This window comes from Hyperolius riggenbachi, chromosome 4 (genome assembly GCF_040937935.1).
Source record: "Hyperolius riggenbachi isolate aHypRig1 chromosome 4, aHypRig1.pri, whole genome shotgun sequence".
In the NCBI taxonomy this organism is placed as follows: domain Eukaryota; kingdom Metazoa; phylum Chordata; class Amphibia; order Anura; family Hyperoliidae; genus Hyperolius; species Hyperolius riggenbachi.
The window spans coordinates 422,846,495-422,865,270 of record NC_090649.1 but is presented as its reverse complement, the minus strand read 5'-3'; the positions used below and the strand labels follow the sequence as shown (position 1 = coordinate 422,865,270).

Genomic DNA, 18,776 nt, shown 5'->3' with positions numbered 1-18,776 from the left:
TTTCTTGCAAGACTCCACAGAACCCCTTTTGCTGCTAGGAAACCCGCTTTATTAGTCTTCAAGAAACCTGAAGTTAGAGGGATTTGGTGGCTGACATATTAATTTTCTTTGTAAACAATGAGGCTACCTGGCTTCCTCCTAATAATTTTATGCATTAGTAGTGTCTGAATCACACACCTGAAACAAGCTTGCGGCAAATGCAATCAACTTCAGGCAGAGCACCTGATCTGCATGCTTGTTCAGGGTATGGCTAAAAGTATTAGATACAGAGGATGAGGAGGACAGCCAGGCAATATGCACTGTTGAACAGGAAATAAATATTGCAGCCTCCATATCCCTCAGTTCAGGTGAACAGCATAATAACCTTTGAAGAAAAACGTTACTTTGTTACAGCTTATACAAATCCTGCAATATTATATATACGGTGTGAACTAACAACAAGCAGATCTATATCTTGTGTGGGCCAAGGTGTGTAAAAGGAGCAGCATGTGATACAGGCACACATTTCACACAGCGAAGCCGCACCCATCAGTGGCACCTTTGTTTCTGTTTCCTCCTCCAGGTGACTACATATGAGGTGAAGGAGAACAGTCATTACACAAACAAGATCAGGATTGTTTTATTACACATTACTTACTTCAAAAAGAAACAGGATGGAGTCCAGCTCCTCCCTTTGAGATTTATTCCCTGGAAAAAATAAAGGCAAATAACCTTCTTTATAACTACATGATGACAGGACAAAACGTTTTGACTAAACGCAAACAGAAGAAAATCAAACACATTTAATGACATAATTTCTGCCCAAAATAAATCTGTACATCTTATTACAGAGTAGAGGCGAGTCTGAAAGCAATGGAGTAACTATAGGGGAGCAGCTCCTGCGACCACAGGGGGGGGGGGGGGGCTACTAAATTCTCTCTGATACAGGGGTCCATCCTTTAAATTAGGTGTTTTTGTGGCTACACTTGTTATAGGCGTGAAGATGATGATGTCCACACTTGTTTTGTGGCCCTTGCAGGATTGGACCCCAAGCTGTGAGGGTCTCCAAGGGTAGACAAGAGAAATGGCATGAGCAATGAGGGCCCCACTAAAGTTTTGATTGAGGGGGGCCCATGACTTGTACTTATGCCCCTGAATGATACCCTGAACATACAGAGCTGATGAAATCTGATGGCACCTTAGGCTTCAGGGGTGTTTTTAGGCATTTATGGGCACTTGCTGTAGTGCCATTGGAATGGGGGTTGGGCACCATGCCCTTGATTAAGCCCAGCCCCAAACTAAGCCCTTCCCCCAAACTAAGCCATGCCCCTCACGTGTGTTTATGCCTCCCGTCTCCCTTTGCACTTCTTTCTGTCCCCTTTTGCCTCCTTTAGCCTCCAGTGCCACCTCTACCGCCAGTGTGTCCCTCTGTCCCCCTGTGCCTCCTTCTGTCTCCTCGTGCCCCCTTTAGTCCCCCTGTGCTTCCAAAAATGGATAAAGGTGAAATGGTGCCCTAGATAAGCAAGACATTGGGCCCACCCTTGATGGCGACCTAGCAAGATTTGTTGGGGGGCTAGCATAAACTCAGCCCCTAAACTCTCTCCAGGCCCTAGGCACCTGCCTAAGTTGCCATGTGGATGATCCGGCTCTGTGTGCCTCCCTCTGTCCCCTTGTCCCACTATCTGTTCCTGTCCCCATACTGCGCTCCCCTAGTCCAGTGTGTAAAGACAGAGTATAGCGCAGAAAAAGCTGTGCTCTAACCTCCCCTTTGGAGTCCAGTGCTGTGCCTGTGCGACCATCCTGCTTTCTGCTCCCTCTAGTGTCGGCACTCCTCATGTAGCAGGTTATCATGCTACATGCGGTAGGAGATGCTGGGCACTAGGATGAGTGGTGAGCAGACAGGGGGAAGCACAGCACTGGACTGCAGTGGAGTGGCAAGATCACAGCTTCTGCTGCACTTTAATCTGCATTTACACACTAACCCGAGGTAATGCAGGATGGGTGTGTGCAATAAAATGCGACAGGATCGGTTAATTGCTTGTACCTAAGGGACTCCCTGTATTATGCATCTTTGTAGGATCCTTTCAAGGAAGTGCTTTTGTAAAGAATAAATTAAGTTCTAAGAATGCCCCATGAAGTCAAAAACTAGTCAAAAACCTGTCAGGTCCGTCAGATTTCACTACTTACTGTAAGTGACAGCAAGATAGAAGAAAAGCAGCTCATTTTACTTTGGAAGAAAAAAAAACTCTTATTTGAGTGTGTTTACATGTATTTTAAAATGTTTCCCATTTCTTTCTCGCGATAGTGGTCCTTTAAGGCTGTAGCCCAGTTTTGCCAAACAGCTGCTGCTAATGGAACTTTGTCCCAGCTTTTCCTCTAGCAACTGTGACTGAGACAAAAGGCACTCATGCAATACAGCTTTAAGAGATATTCCCTATCTTTGGCATCAATACCACACTGTAACACATAAAAAGTGAATGGGCTGTTATAATTCATATTCTGTAAAAGGAAAAGTGTTTACAAAGTACCCCAAATGTTCTATCCGTTGAGGATCCCAAAATTGTACACATTTATTATAATACAAATGGTATTATATTAGAATTAATATATTTTATAATTATATACTGTATGGATTATAATAATTATGTAATGCATATATTATGTATTTATTATAATTCAGAATATATTTTGCAAGGATTTATTAATAACTAAACATACCCATTCAGGCTAGTTTTATGAATTATTATTACCATGGTTCAAGGTATGCCGTCGTAAAATCCTCCGACTCCAATTCCATCCATTCCAACTCTGACTCCTCTAATTTTCATACAACAATCTTGTTGATTGAAAGTATGTAACTCAAAAAGCCATTTTCAAAGCTTAGGAATTGTAAATTTATATCTAAAATGGCATCTGCTTTTGGGGACCAAAAGCTCCTGGCCAGGAAGCCGACACTCTACCCATTTCGGCCATCTCAGCCGGTCATTGCCAACATGAATGCCCCAGCAAGCAGGGCTGTGGAGTCGGAGCAATTTTGGGTACCTAGAGTCGGATGATTTTTTTTTTTTTTTCTTTTTTGAGTCTTCTGTGGGGAGGTAAGTCCAACACTACCTCACCCCATTTTTTCCTTTTTAACTTATTTTATATTTTACTGGTGTCTCTGTTTACCTAATATGGTCAATCCACCCTGGATGGTACCTTTGACGTATTTTCCTTATCTATGGAGAGTGACTTATTTTACCTGAGTGGGGACAGGATATTCTCCCACCTGCCTAAACAGTGGTTGCCTTGGAGGTAACCCATCTTTGTGAGTGGTTTTCATAAAGTGTACAATTTAAACTCTTTCCTACTAAACATACTACACCATAGTGGGCTCTCGATTGTTGTCCCCCTCTCTTGTGTGCTGGTCTTTCATTTAGCCATACATGGGTTAACAATAAAAATATAAGGCAAGGCATAGATTTCTCCCTCACTAGAAATAGATTAGTTAAAGAGAATCAGTATTGTTAAAGTAAACATACCAGTGCGTTAGGGGACATCTCCTATTACCCTCTGTCACAATTTTGCCGCTCCCCGCCGGATTAAAAGTGGTTAAAAACAGTTTTAAAAAGGGGAAAGATACATTGATTTATTACAGAGACTGTGATAGCAGAAAGTGCTGCAGTAAGCCAGAACACATTAGAATAGCTTTTGGAACTTGTAGGATGATAAAAAACAGGATGCAATTTTTGTTACGGAGTCTCTTTAATGATAAAATCACTATGCCACTGCCTACTCTCCTTTAAATGACTGATGAACTGATATAAACCAGTACAACAAAATTACAAAGGGTACAGTACATTACATTACGGAATAAAAGCTATATGGATATAAACTGATGTCCTTACTTTTACCGGAAACAATGGCTACAGCTGTAAATGGTGTAACCCCATTCTGCACCCCCTGCCTGGGTCTCACACTTATCCCTGGTGCCAATACTGATGTCACCTTGCAAGCACAAAGGATAGACGTGACAGCTGGACACTGAATTGGGTGGGCCGCCAGGACAGATAGCTATGCCACTGCATGCTTTCTAGGACATATCGGCGAGGAAGGGGGCAAAGCAGGACAAAGCATAGTTGTACACAAATGCTGTAACTGTACAGACATAATACAAGTATGTGTAAGAGGCCACAGCCTTACCTTTAACTTTTAAGCTACTTTCCAGTGTAATGAAATTTTCATAGAAGATAAAATAAATCTGAGAATAGTGCGCTTCAAAAAATTGTTTCAGTTCACCCCATTCCTGAATATCTGCAAAATAAAAAGGAGAAAAGATACGGTAAGTAAAAATGTAACATCTCATAACAAATGTAACAAAGTAAAAGAGAAGAAAAAAAACAATACAAATAAACGCCTTATGCAAAAACTTGGTAGGATTTCCCATACAGTTAGATTCTGGCTATGGCTGAAGGCCCTTTCACAACCACCCAGTGTGTTGCAATATAACCAAGCAGAAAGCACATACACAGTGGTCATGCAGAAAATAGTGTTTTCCCATGGACCCTTTTACACATATGCATTTTTGTTCTGTGTACTGTATTTTAGAACTGCAGCACACAATTTATCTCTCTACCTTAGTGAAGCATACGTGTGAAATCACCGCCGGGAGACTTGGGCGCAGGATACAGTCGATAAACTGTTTACCCTGTTCCTGCACACAAGTCCCGGCGGAGTTAATTACTATTCCCCCTCCAGGTCGACGTGGATGGTAGGGAATGATTTAATTTGGCTGTCAGCTATTACTGGTGGCCAAATTACAGTGTTTGACAAGGTAACTTCAGCTTCGTCTGCTGATGGCGCCGAAGTTACTCACTGTGCGCCGCCATAGACGTAATTCTTATTACAGTCTATGGCTGCGCCCAAAACTCCTTTGCTGTATAGGCAGTGTTCACTTAGTGAACTGCTACATGCTTCATTAAAAGAATGGCCTATCCATGAACAAGGCACATGTATACTTGGAGCTACACAGCTTCCAAAATGGATTGCAGAGATTTTGTACTGGTTTAATTCACCAGCGTCAAGGGTCTAGTACAAAATCACTGCAGTCTATTTTGGAAGCTAAAATCCTCAGTTTTTGCAAATTAATACGAATTTGCGATGTAGTTCTTTTTATCACTACTACAGTGCCAGCTTGTTCTGAGTGTTTCCAGTGCAGATTGCTTGTATGGAAACTGCCCACTCCACTAAGCACCAGTTTTTGCCTCATTTAAAACCAAGCAAGAGAAGCATAACTTTGTGTATGGGTTAAAGTCTCCATCATATTTAGGTTGTGGAGTTTCCCCTGTTGTGGAGATTTTCTTTTACCTCTCGTCTCCAGTGAAAGGTGTTCATTAGTGCAGGAATAGAAATCTCTGTGACAGGAAGAAGGCAACAAAACTTGCCAGCTTGTAAAATGTGTTCGTATTAGTGTGCTAGAGGGTGATCAACACATTCAAATACAAGATCTCAGAAACAACGGGAGCCCAAATGCAGGGCTGTGGAGTCGGTACTAAAATCATCTCCAACTCAGACACCTCAGTTTATGAAACCACCAACTCCGACTCCAGGTACTCAAAATTGCTCTTACTCTCCAACTCCAACTCCACAGCTCTGCCAAAATGGTGCAGCATGTCACAACATTGAGCATGACAAATGTATAAAACGGTTGTGGTACTCACAAAGGAAGGCTGCAAAGGGGTAAACCAACCACTGAAGGCAGGTGGAGATTTATAAACCAGACTCCACTCTGGTGACCAGATGGAACTGGAACCGGTCGCACTCTTGGCAAATCAACAAAGGACCTTTCAGTGGCGGAGCCACTGGGTACCAGAGTACACCCCACCAAAGGAGGGTGAAAAGCACAAAGGGGAGGCGAGGCACCCAATGATAGATAAAACGGTGTTAAAAACCGCTAGGGTGATAAAGGGAGAGCGCCTCAGTTCTTGGCTCTAGAGACATCTCTGGCACTGTATTTGACCTGAAGAAGTGGGCGTTAGACCCACAAAACACATTTCATGTGCATAATTAATCTTCATATGTGTATGAATGTGTCGTTATTGAGGTAAGCCACATCCATTATTAAGCTGTTATTGAGGTAAGCCAAGTCCATTATTAAGCTGTTTTTAACAGTTTTATCGATCTCTGGCACCTCTTCCCTCCTTTGAGTTGTTAGTGATAGGCTAGAGTTCTCAGGTCAGCCAATTTATTTTCAGGTATATTGTTTCTGTACCAATATCTTACGCATCAACTATCCATGAAGAGATGGGTATGTCAAAAACAGTCTGCTACCTAAAGCTGACATAAGACCTGACTGCCCATTTCCAGATGGAAAAGCTGCCAGGGCTTGGAGAAGGAACATATTCAGTCAGGACACAAACATGCTCTAGTAGTGGAAAAAACTATAGTAAACCACTATAAACAGTGATGAGTCAATACACAGGCTCTCTGATGCAAAGACTGCAGACATTAGGCTTTCTCACCATTTGTTAAACCGGAAGATCAAGTTTCATTTTAAAACTATGTAACATAAAATACAATGATGGATCTTTAAGAGAGATGAAGCATGGCACAATTATGTCATAAAAACACTGTGTGGTGTCCTTATCTTATGCATTTAAAGTATTACTGTAATTTTAAAGGCACAAAGTACTTAGCAATCTCATGGTGAACCAGAACTCCTAGGAGTGTGTAAGAGGCTACAATGGACCTAAAAGCCCGCTTACTAAAATGCTATGGAAAACAAAAGTTTGCTTTCTTTAAGGCCTGTACACAAGCTAGATAAAACGTAACCAAGGTGGTTGACAACAACCGCCCCCAGGGGTGCCTCTAGCCATTTTGCCGCTCCAGGCGAGAAAGCCTGTGGTGCAACCCCCCTGCGGCATTGTTTCACCAAAAAAAATCATACTGTAGCAGCATTTCGGCAGAAATTACACATAGGCAGGGACCCACTTTCATGAGGCACAAAGGGGGACAGAAGAAGGCACAAGGGAACAGAAGGAGGCACAAAGGGGGACAGAAGGAGGCACAATGGGCAACAAAATGAGGCACAATGGGCAACAAAATGAGGCACAAAGGTGGACAGAAGGAGGCACAGGAGGACAGAAGGAGGTACACAGAGGGGCAGCGGACAGTACAGGGGGACAGAAGAAGGCACAAAAAAGGACAGAAGGAGGCACAGGGGGACAGAAGAAGGCACAAAGTGGGGCAGAAGGAGGCACAAAGTGGGGCAGAAGGAGGCACAAAGGGGGGCAGGAGGCACAAAGGGGGGCAGAAGGAGGTACAATGGGTGACAGATTGAGGCACAAAGGGGGACAAAAGGAGGCACAGGAGGAAAGAAGGAGGCACACAGAAGACAGAAGGAGACACACAGAAGACAGAAGGAGACACACAGAAGACAGAAGGAGACACACAGAAGACAGAAGGAGACACACAGAAGACAGAAGGAGACACAAAGGTGCTGGCCAGGAGGCATAATAGGGGACAGGGAAAAAAATCACAAAGGGGGGCAGAAAAAGGCACAGGAAGACAGTAGGAGGCACAAAAGGGAACCGAAGGATGCACAAAGGGAGACAGAAGAAGGCAGAGGGGGATGTAAGGAGGCACAGGGAGACAGAAGGAGGCAGAGGGGGAATAACAGAACCACAGGGAGACAGAAGAAGGCACAAAGGGACACTGAAGGAGGCACGGGGACAGAGGAAGGCGCAGGGGGCAGAGGTGGCACATGGGGACTGAAGAGGCACATGGAGACAGAAGGAGGCACAAAAGGCGACAGAAGGAGGCACATGAGGACAGAAGGAGGCAGAGTGGGACAGAAGGAGGCAGAGTGGGACAGAAGGAGGAACAGGGGGGCAGAGGTAGCACAGGGTGGCAAAGAGAGGCATAGGGAGACATATGGAGGCACAGGGGGACAGAAGGAGGCAGAGGTGGCACAGGGGGACTGAAGGAGGCACATGGAGACAGAAGGAGGTACAAAGGGAGACAGAAGGACAAACAGGGGGTCAGACATGGCACAAGAGACTGAAGGAGGCACAAGGAGACAGAAGGAGGCACAAAGCACACAGGGACACAGTGCCAGCTGCCTGCAACTTACGCTAAGCAGATGCAGCAGAAGCAAGTAATAGAATACCCGTGGGGTGGGGCTTCATCCAGGGGGTGGGGCTTAATCCAGCAACATGGCGCCCCCAGGACGAATGGCACTCCAGGCAATGGCCTGTACTGCTTATGCCTACAGGCTCCCTAACCGCCCCTACAGAGAATCCTAAGTGTGCACAGCAGCCCCTGCCTCCCAACAGATAGCTTTGGCCGAGCAGCAGCTAAGAGCTTTGTTCTCCTCACCCGTCACTTGCGTAACCACACTTGCTCGCTGCTCCCCCGGCCCCACGCCCCGCATTGCAAAAGAACACATTGCGTCTGTACAGTGTCAGGCCCACAATATCGTCTGAGTAATCAGATCCCGGTGGGCGACGTTAATTGAGTGTGTTTACCGTCCTTTAGACGTAATAGATTTGGTCCAACAGACATCAGACTGATACACCACACAATAATGGAAGATTGTTCCAGGCGACAAAACACTGCTGTCTGTATGAGGCTTTAGCTGAGAGTGTGAGAGAGAACGGCGCACAGTACAGACACGTCACCTGAGACTACACACCAACAGCAATAATTATTCCTATAAGGAATCTAACAGCACCGGATTACATTAATTATTTTAATTGGGGTCTGCGTGAGGTGATTTCTCACTAATTCCCACTGCAGAGGTTTCTCCACATGGTCTTTGTTCTGCAGCCTGGTACCTGAGAGAGAAAGCGTGGAGAATTCTCTCCAAATGTAACACAGACAGTAGTTATAGTCTGACAATGGCCCGAAACCTTTCCTCACTCTATTCAAAAGTAAATGTACTACATGGGGCTGGAGGCGTGTGGGCAAGATGTTGGGCTGCTGGTACAGAGTTACGATACGGTAACTGCTAAGCTGGGTCATACTTTGTAGAGCGCTACAAAACGACAGCAAGGCATGGTGGGCACAATACACAATCACCACACAACTGGTGTCTCATGAACTTTCACATACTATGCTGCATGTAACACCACCCACTTTCTGACCACCCAGCTGAAGCTCTATCCCGTCTAAAAAAAAAAATGTATTTTTTTTTTAAAGGAGAACTTCGTGAATAGAACACCTGAACTGAGAGGGATATGGAAGCTGTCATATTTATTTCCTATTACACAATATCAGTTGTCTGGCATACTGCTGACCCTCCTAATACTTTTAGCCATAGAACCTGAGCAAGCGTGCAGATCAGATAAGTCTGACTTAATCTAGTCGGACTTCAGTTGCAAGCTGCTTGCTTGTTTCAGATGTGTGATTCAGATACTACTGCAGCCAAAGAGATCAGCAGGTTACGAAGCAACTGGTATTGTTTAAAAGGATATAAATTTGGCAGCCTCTATATCCCTCTTAGTTCAGGTGTCCTTTAAAAGGACATCCTAGGTGACGTGTGACATGATGAGATAGCCATGTGTATGTTCAGTGGCAAGCACGCAAATTACTATACTGGGTTCTTTTTTTCTTTCACTGCCTGAAAGAGTTACAAATCGGGTATGCAAGTGACAGTTTCTGTCCGGGTCGGGACCGGGGTTGGACTATAGAGTAACCCTCACGGATAAGGAATTACAACGATAAAACACTCTCCTGGAAGTAAATGGCTTCTGAGAGCAGAGAAGAGATAAAAAGGGTCAACAGTTCATAGATTTTAGCTCTGGCATACTCCAATGAATGTGTCATTGAGAAGAGGCCATGTAAAAGTAAAATCTTAAAAAGTAGATTTAAATATAAAACTGTGGGATAGCTAAAAGAAAGGGAGAGAGGGGGGATAGATACAATTGTTTAGCTCATTCGTTTATTTTCACCTCGGATGTCCTTTAAATCTAATTCTGCCTCTTCCATCTCCCTCCGAATACACATACCAATATATATCTACTGTAAAAGCACAATTATTGCACTATAAGAGATTGCTGAATAAATGTAATCAGTGTGGGAATGAAACGTAATGGTAAAAAAAACAAACAGCGCACAAATCACAACCTCCAGGCCTCCTGACAGCAGAGCGGTGCTGATACCATCTACTATTATGAATGCAGCTCTGTATTATAGAAAGAAAACTGCTTTTAATTTGGAGAAAGGAAGAGACTGTCAAAGCTGAGATGAAAGGGAAATTAGCAAATGTTTACTGTGACAATCATGCCTACACTGGCCTAATTATGGCAGACGTTGCATAATGATGCTCATCGCAAACACAATGATTTATTATGAGCCAATTAGTCATACGGTCACATGAAAACATCATATAATCATTTGAACAGGTATGTAATATAGACTGTATATTACAACATAAAGAGACAACCTAGGGCCAGGAACCGAGTCTTCACCTAATGCTGGATGCATAGGTTTCCATTTTCTTTAATGCACTGAACTATAGTATCCTTGCGTGGCTGAGTTGGAAAATTAAAAAGGACTTATTTTGATTCAAATGTTTTATTGAGTGAGAGCTCTAACTGTTTGATCACACTGAATCAACTGATTATTCTATAAACCAAATCATCTCTTAAGATTCGTCTTTGGCCTCTTGCACACTGCAAGCAATTCAGATTCAGATTCCGCTTTTTAATCTGTTTTTACTTCCGATTCAGATTTAGATTTGCAGTTTGCTCCTTGCACACTGCAAATCTGAATCTGAATCGGAGGTAAAAACTGATTAAAAAGCGGAATCTGAATCTGATTTGCTTGCAGTGTGCAAGAGGCCTTTGACTGTTTTAAAATCTATGTCACAGGAGAGAGGTCTGCATTCAAATCCAAGTGCTTATCTGGCATAACACTTGGCAGAGTCAATGAGATGCTAAGAATTTTGAATTGATGCAACACCAAGCAAAGCCAGCTAAAAGAACCAATCAACATCAAGCAAAGCCAGCTAAAAGAACCAATCAACACCAAGCAAAGCCAGCTAAATGAAAGAATCAACATCAAGCAAAGCCAGCTAAAAGAACCAATCAACATCAAGCAAAGCCAGCTAAAAGAACCAATCAACACCAAGCAAAGGCAGCTAAAAAGCACCAGTCAGCACCAGGTAAAGCCAACTAGAAGCACCAATCAGCACCAAGCAAAGCCAGCTAAAAGCACCAATCAGTATCAAGCAAAGCCAGCTAAAAGCACCAATCAGCACCAAGCAAAGTCAGCTAAAAGCACCAATCAGTACCAAGCAAAGCCAGTTAAAAGCACCAATACGCACCAAGCAAAGCCAGCTGAAAGCACCAGTCAGCACCAAACGAAGCCAGCTAAAAGCACCTATCAGCACCAAACAAAGCCAACTAAAAGCACCAATTAGCACCAAACAAAGCCAGCTAAAAGCACCAGTCAGCACCAGGTAAAGTCAACTAGAAGCACCAGTCAGCACCAAGCAATGTCTTTTGAAAGTGTCAGCTAAAACTAGGATTTTAAATAAACACAAGCAGTTTGGGTCATTAAGATTAGAGGTGCATTTAACACAAATCAGTCAAGAAAATCCCGCATTTTACAAGAAACACACACTGCAAATTTCCCAGGTAGTGCAAGCTAAGCTGCAGTCATCAGTAATTACTAGAATGACTTCAGATCAATAAGAGGAGAAACTGACAGAGCTTCACATAAAATCCTGTTATTCCAAAATAAGCAGGTCTATTTCCACATTACAGCCTCTTCCTGTACAGCTGACTCCTGTCTGGCAGGACCAATGAAACAATCAAAGCTGCAGAATGGCAAAAAAGGTCAAGGGAACTTTACAGTGCAAGCTTCCTCCTGTGTTCTTCCTGTCCAGCATCAATTAGCTGCTCTCCCTGTGCTTATCATACTGTACAGATAAGTGTTTTATCTTTATGCACAAACAATGGACAGTGGTGATGCTACCACAGAGTCATGCAGGTTCCCATTCCCAGCAGGCTATGGGCTGGAGGGGAACATGACTTAAGCAGCCCATACACTCAGCCGATTTTCTGGCCGACCGATCGATCCCGATCGATCGATCGATTGATCGATTGCAAATCGGTTGGCCAATCGACCGATCGATGGCCGATTTCGATCGATTTCGATGGATTTCCATCGAACTTGCAGGGTGGAAAATTTAGGTCGATCTGAAGAGATTGCTTATCAGTTTGCATTGGCCTTAATGAAAATCTGATGGCAAAAAAATGCCATCAGATCGAATTTCAATAGATTTCAAACTGAAATCTGTTGGAATTCTATCCTGGTAAAAAATGTTCTAAAAACGCATCAGATAGACCATCAGATGCATTTCTTATCTATCTGCTGCCAATCTGACGAGTGTATGGGCACCTTAATGCTGGGAATACACGCTTTGTTTCTGGCGCTCGATTCTCCTCTCGATCGTTTTTACCGCTCGATTCTGCAGTTGATTCTCTTATCTTCCACTCGTTTTTCTTATCTTTTTCCATTCACTTCTATCAGAAATCAAGCGGTGAAAGGATCGAAAGGGAGATCGGACATGTCGGAAATTATCTGTCAAACCATCTAATCACCTCAAAAAGGAACCGTGTATTCCCAGCATTATGCTAGGCACACACCACACAATTTTCTGGCAGATTTATCTTCAGATCGATTATTTCCAACATGTCCGATCTGATTTTTTATCGATTTTTAAATTTTTCGATCATTTTTTGACTGATTTTCATTCAGTTCTAAAAAAATCAGTTAAAAAAACGTTCGAAAAAACAATTAAAAAATGATCAGAAAATCGAAAAATGTATCGAAATTCAGATTGGACATGTTGGAAATAATCGATCTGGCAGGTAAATCTGCCAGAAGATTGTATGGTGTGTACCTAGCATAAGTCATGTTTCCCTCAAGCCCATAGCCTGACTGGGAATGGGAACCACTGAGCAATTTATCAAATTGCCCAAAATAGGTTGATCGGGGTTTCAGAAGAGATCTGATGGAAATCTACCAATGCAGTTATGTTCTGTTCTTTTGCTGCGTGAAACAATACAAAACCACATTGATCATCTATCCAGTGACACGGTTTTTCTGCTTTCCCAATAACTCTTCCTAGTAACATTCTCTTGAAATTGATTAAATGTTGCATAAGCAGAGGGTTACAGGCAGATTTGATAAAAGTGATGAGGTTCATCCTCACACATGTGCATACAATCTATATGAGGCAGGATGTTTTGGCACGCCAGCGCTTGTTACTATATCCATAGGCCGCAATGCCAATTTGCCATGAAAGCAGAATGCTCGGAGTGGCTGGCAGGGGCGCACACAGATCAGTTATGAGCTGCATAGCAGCAGGCCTGGTAAGTTAGTGTGTGGATATAAGAATGGGGTTTGACCATCATAGCCCAGCCCCAGTGGTTAGTTTTAAGTGATAAAGTAGAATGGAGGGAACATTGACAATATCCTGCACCAAATTTCTTAACACCTGTTCTAAGCATAAACAATGGCCCAGCCCAAGTCATGATTACACAGGAGGTCTGGGGGATGTAGGGTGCAGCTTCCACAACCAATGAGTAGTAGTAGCTTTAGTCTGTTGACAATAGTAAATGCAGAAAAGTGGCTGATCCCACTGACTAAGGAGAAAGGCACGACTGAAGGTCACACTGCCTACAGGGTACATTGTTTATGGCCTGAGCTCACTTGTGCGCTTCTGTGCAGATTTTAGCAACACACCAATATTACAGAGTGATACGCATTGATAAAATCAGAACAGAAATGTGCAAGTGTGCTCAGGCCCTTATAGACACAGAACATTTATATTGCTGCTGCCGGACTCAAAGCGCCAGAGCTGCAGCCACTAGGAGGCCCTCTATAGGCAGTAGGAGTGTTAGGGAGCCCTTAACCATTACACTATAGATACACTGTATGAATGGCTCAGTAAAAGCATTCAAGATGCTGAATCACTTGCTGATTGATCAGCAAATATCAGGGGACACCTGTACACTTGGAAAAGGAGCCTGAAGACACTGGAAAAGACAGCTGGAATGATATGAAATGCTTTCTCTGGTGAGCTATGATGCAAATGTGTATGAGGTACTAATTTTAACAAAAACACTAGAGGTGCATTTAAAGTGGACCTAACATTTTTTTTACACATTATACGTCTCTGGAATTAACAGGCAAAAAACGGCCAGTAGTAAGAAATTAGCATAAACAGCACTTTTACACCATGTAAAAACTGCTGTCCTATTGGCCAGCCCTGCCTCCACCTAGACCTTCAGGCAAGGTCCAGCCCACTGACTGTCCAGGACACACCCCCATCATAAGGCACTGCAGAGATGTGCCTCACTAAGTCTATGCAGCAATCCGCCTCTGAATGTCATTAACAAGAAGAGACAGCCAGCGATTAACTCGAAATTAAAGCGTTATATCGTGTCTCTTCTGATTAAAGGCCTCATTATTGCCTGTTAGTACAGTGGCTGGAGAGAGTATCTGAAATAAAAAGAAATCCTAGAGATCTGCGTTTATGTTAAACAAATCAGTAAAATAACACTTCACACAGATGAATATGGTGCATCCAGCATCAAATCACATTACTATTCTGAGTAGAAGCTTGGCTTTGGCTTTGTGGCCATGAATAAAAAGCCTCTCGAGTTCTGACCTTTTTTACGAGTAAAAAGGCTGCACAAGATACATGATGGAGCTCAGAAGTGTTTTCAGTGTTTCGTATCAATAGACAATGGCTGTAGAACAGAGGCATCATGGGATCACACAAAATAGATTTTAGCTTGCTTAGACTTAAGTATGTATTTTCCCATAAAATAGCCTGGAGGTCCCCTTTAATCTTAAGAGCTGTTCCAATCATGCTGTAAAGGGAGAATAATGACAAAGATTCTGGTTACATCCTATTATAGGAGATGGTTAAGCTACACCTGAAACAATAGTGAGTGAGTGATTGCTTTGGTAACATTCTGCTGCCTGTTGAGGCCTCCCCCATATGTCAGTCCACTTCAGTTATCAGGTCATTAGATTGTAAGCCTTTGTGGCAGGGCTCTTCTCCACATGTGCTCTTCTCTGCAATAATATGGAATCAGTGACTACTCTGCTATTTTTATCCCTACATTGCAATTTGCACACTATTTACTGTTACGTCACTATTTTGTGTACCATTGTTATATGCACAGTGTTCTCCCCAGAATTTTTTTCCAGCCGGGTAGCATAAAAAAGTATCCGGGTGGGTTGAGATGAAAATGCAGGGCAACTCTGCTTACAGCATAGGAGGGGGTGAGCCGATGACAGCTGGGTGGTCACCAAATCTAGCCGGGTGGAGCACCCGGCTAAAAGAGCCTGGGGAGAACACTGTGCTATAATGTCTCTGTGTAACATTCCTCCTATGCTGCGTAATGTTAGCGCTTTAAATATTAAGGTTAATAATACTGATTGTTCTTGAGACGTGGGCACAAAGGCGAGTACCCAGGATACAATTTTTGGAACGGTTTCTTTGCAACATTGGGTAACATCTTACGAATATTGGTTAAACTATGTTAAATGGCATAAGGCTACCAGCGAAGGTTGTCATGCCGAATCAATGGACGAGTGATCGTTCTGATGTCCATTGACTCCCGCACAAATGACCACAATTGTTTCAACACTTGTTTGCTCCCATCATTTGTTTCTGCTGTACGTGATTGCGGAAGATGGATCGGGGAACGCTGGTTTGTGGTATTCTGCATGTGAACTCACTATCCCAACAATTGTATGGACATGTTCACACCTCTGTGTTGTAATGGATTGCTTCATTCTAACTGGCTGCATGCATGAAGTTTCTGAATAAAGTGTACAAATATGTGCACATTTCATAGACATTGTCCAGGCTTTGATAGAACATTGGTGTTATAACTCGAGCACCACACACACAGTAGAGTCTTGGTTATCCAGAACTCAACTGACCAGCAGTCTGCAGCAACCAGCACAAATTGAAGGCAGTACTCACTGGTGAAGGCCAATTTCTTAGGCGATTTGTGGGCTCTGCTGTGCTTACAGTTTGCGTTCCACGCCTCCCCCAAGGTTAATATACTTTCAATTACTGTATTTTAACATTTAATACAGAGTTCATGGTAAGTATATAGAGTGGGGTATAGTATTGTATAACTGGACCTATTTTCAACATTGAGTCTCAAGCCACCAGAGAGCACACTTATCCGGCAGCAGCCAATCCTCATCAGTGCCAGATAACCGAGGCTCGTGTGTGTATAGAACGTATGCATTATGCAGTGAGCACGGTATGAATCCAGCCTAAAGGTGCATACACACATACATACACACAATGACTGCCGCCCGCAGAGGGGAACTATCTGTAATAACATTGCTCTCTCAGTGGAGCAAGTCAGAGAGGCATACTGTGGATCAGAATGGAGTTATCTGTTGTGTGTGAATCTAGAAGATCATCAAGATGGCTAAGTAAATATCATATCTTATAAGTGAACACAATAGAACTCTCCTTATTCCTCTGACTTGGTTTCCTTTAACCATAATCCAGTCTTTATCATCCTCCAGTCACAGCGAAGTACTTCAGAATGTAAGCCACAGGTGTCTCATAACTCCACAAAGACAAAAAGCATTCACATCTCTATATCTACTGGGTAAACATCCAAAGAAGCAGCCAGCCTTGGCTGAAACAGGAAACTCAGACTCATTTGTTTGCCCATTTCCCTTCCTGTATTGCCATACCGCTTGCTAAATTAGTCTCTTGAATTTTGCTTTAGAGATTAAGCCTGGCTGTTAAGCAGAGACAAAAACACAATAAATTTGATTTAATGTTTACTGCCCTTCCTTGAAAGATTCACCTGCCATTACTGGGAAGACTTTATATTCTCTAAACAGAGATAATGAGTGATGGATCCATAATTTGGTCACTTGCATCTTCTGCAGCTTGTGAATGCTCTTCTGAACTGAACAGTGGGATGCAGATCGGAGGTTATGAGCTATAATGCTGCTGTCACACCAGCAGTGTGAGTGACTCGATTATGACAGATGACAGCACTTTGCAGACTGGCAGAGGAGAGCTAAGAGAAATGTCTTAGCTGCGTAAAGTCAACATTAACCTAACAATGTGACAATCTGTCACACAGAAAGATGTTCAAACAGAGCTAAACAGTTTTCTAAGTACATTACACAGCAAACAGGCAACACGATATCTATAGTGATATTAACCAAGAGGTTTTGTTCACAATACCTGAAGTGAGAAGTTATCGTACACACTTACCTCATTGCAGCAAATTTGGCGCCCGGCACTCAGCGCCGAAGCTGGGCGCCATTGCAGCACTATCAGTAGGGCTAACCTGCGTGCTCGCTCAGGAATGCAATTGTGATTTTGTGTTGCGCTATTCCATGATTTTGTGGCGATTGCGATTAGCGATTCTCATCCCAGTGAATGAGAACCGAAACGCACCAGACAAATGCTGCATGTGGCACATTTACTATCAGTGATAATCGGAATGCACCGCAATCGCTGCAGGGAGAGTAAGGAGAGTAATCCCACAGGATTACTTGTGTGGCAGCACTTTGCTGATTATCAGTGCTCCAACGAATTAACCTACACCGTCGAGCTAACCTACTTCCCATAGACTTTACTATCCCCTCCCCTTCTCTAACCCAAACCCTTAACCCTCCTGCTATGCATTTGTCACTGGATGTAGGAGGATTCGACGGGTAGGTTATTTCATTGGCGCACCGGCAATCAGCGAATCAAGGGTGCAAATCGCCTGAGTGATAATGGGCCTTTAAAGCCTAGGTTCTCAATATGTGGCACGTGTACCCCGGGGGTACTTCTGTGGGGTCCAGGGAGTACCCTGGCTTGATAAAAGTTAACTATAACAAAATTAATAATGGTAGAAAGCCAAGGCTGCCCGCTTTCGCCTCTTTTATTTGCTCTCTCTATCGAACCACTTGCTATTCAGATTAGAAACTGTGCAGAGATACAGGCCATACCATTAGGGAAGAGAATGCATAAAGTTGGCCTACTCGCCGATGACTTAATAGTCTGTATTTCACAACCCACCAGATCAATCTTAGCTTTAACTAAAATCCTAAAGCAGTTTGGTGCAATCTCAGGGCTTTGCGTTAACCCGGCAAAGTCAAAAGCCCTAAATATCTCCCTTTCTCCTCGATTGATGCAAGCATTACAAGATGCGTTTGAGTTCGATTGGGACCCTCACAAACTCCCTTATCTTGGCATTTATCTCACTAACTCCTATGACACTCTATTTCAACATAATTTCCCCCCGCTTGTAAAGAAGCTTACAGAGTTGCTGGAGTGCTGGAAGAGGTATGCTATTTCTTAGTTAGGCAGAATTGTGGCTATAAAAATGACCTTTCTTCCCAAATTACTATATGCATTCAGCTTATTGCCCATTTCCCTGCCCTCTACGTTTATCGAATCCCTACAGCGGAAAATCAAAAGTTTTGTCTGGGGAGCTAAGAAACCTAGGTTCAATAAACACTATTTATATCGCCTAAGGACGGATAGAGGGTTGGGAGTACCTAAGATCTTTCACTACTACAAAGCAGCTCAATTGGCCATTCTGACCAATTTTCATGTAGAAACTGATAGACCTTCTTGGGTGGATATTGAGAGCCAGCTTATTACACCCATTAATATCAAGAACCTTCTTTGGCTCGCACCAGTGCACCGTACTAAAATTGACAACCCTATTATAAGGCATTCCCTACAGGTGTGGGATATCTGTAAATACTCTGGTCGTTTAGTATCTGCCTACAAGCCGCTTCTCTCCTTT

The 18,776-nt window shown here is 43.2% G+C and overlaps 1 protein-coding gene across 3 annotated transcripts in view; it reads right to left on the bottom strand.

The window, feature by feature from the left end:
* The window catches only part of RALGAPA2 (Ral GTPase activating protein catalytic subunit alpha 2), a 493,961-nt gene that overhangs the window by 417,218 nt on the left and 57,967 nt on the right, over window positions 1-18,776 (bottom strand). For all 3 annotated transcript variants that reach the window (XM_068232435.1, XM_068232436.1, XM_068232437.1), the window contains exons 2-3: window positions 4,162-4,272; window positions 638-687 (exon numbers count right to left, since the gene is read on the bottom strand). In XM_068232435.1, coding sequence (XP_068088536.1) covers window positions 638-687; window positions 4,162-4,272 — 161 coding nt within the window. The remainder of the gene's footprint in view (window positions 1-637; window positions 688-4,161; window positions 4,273-18,776) is intronic.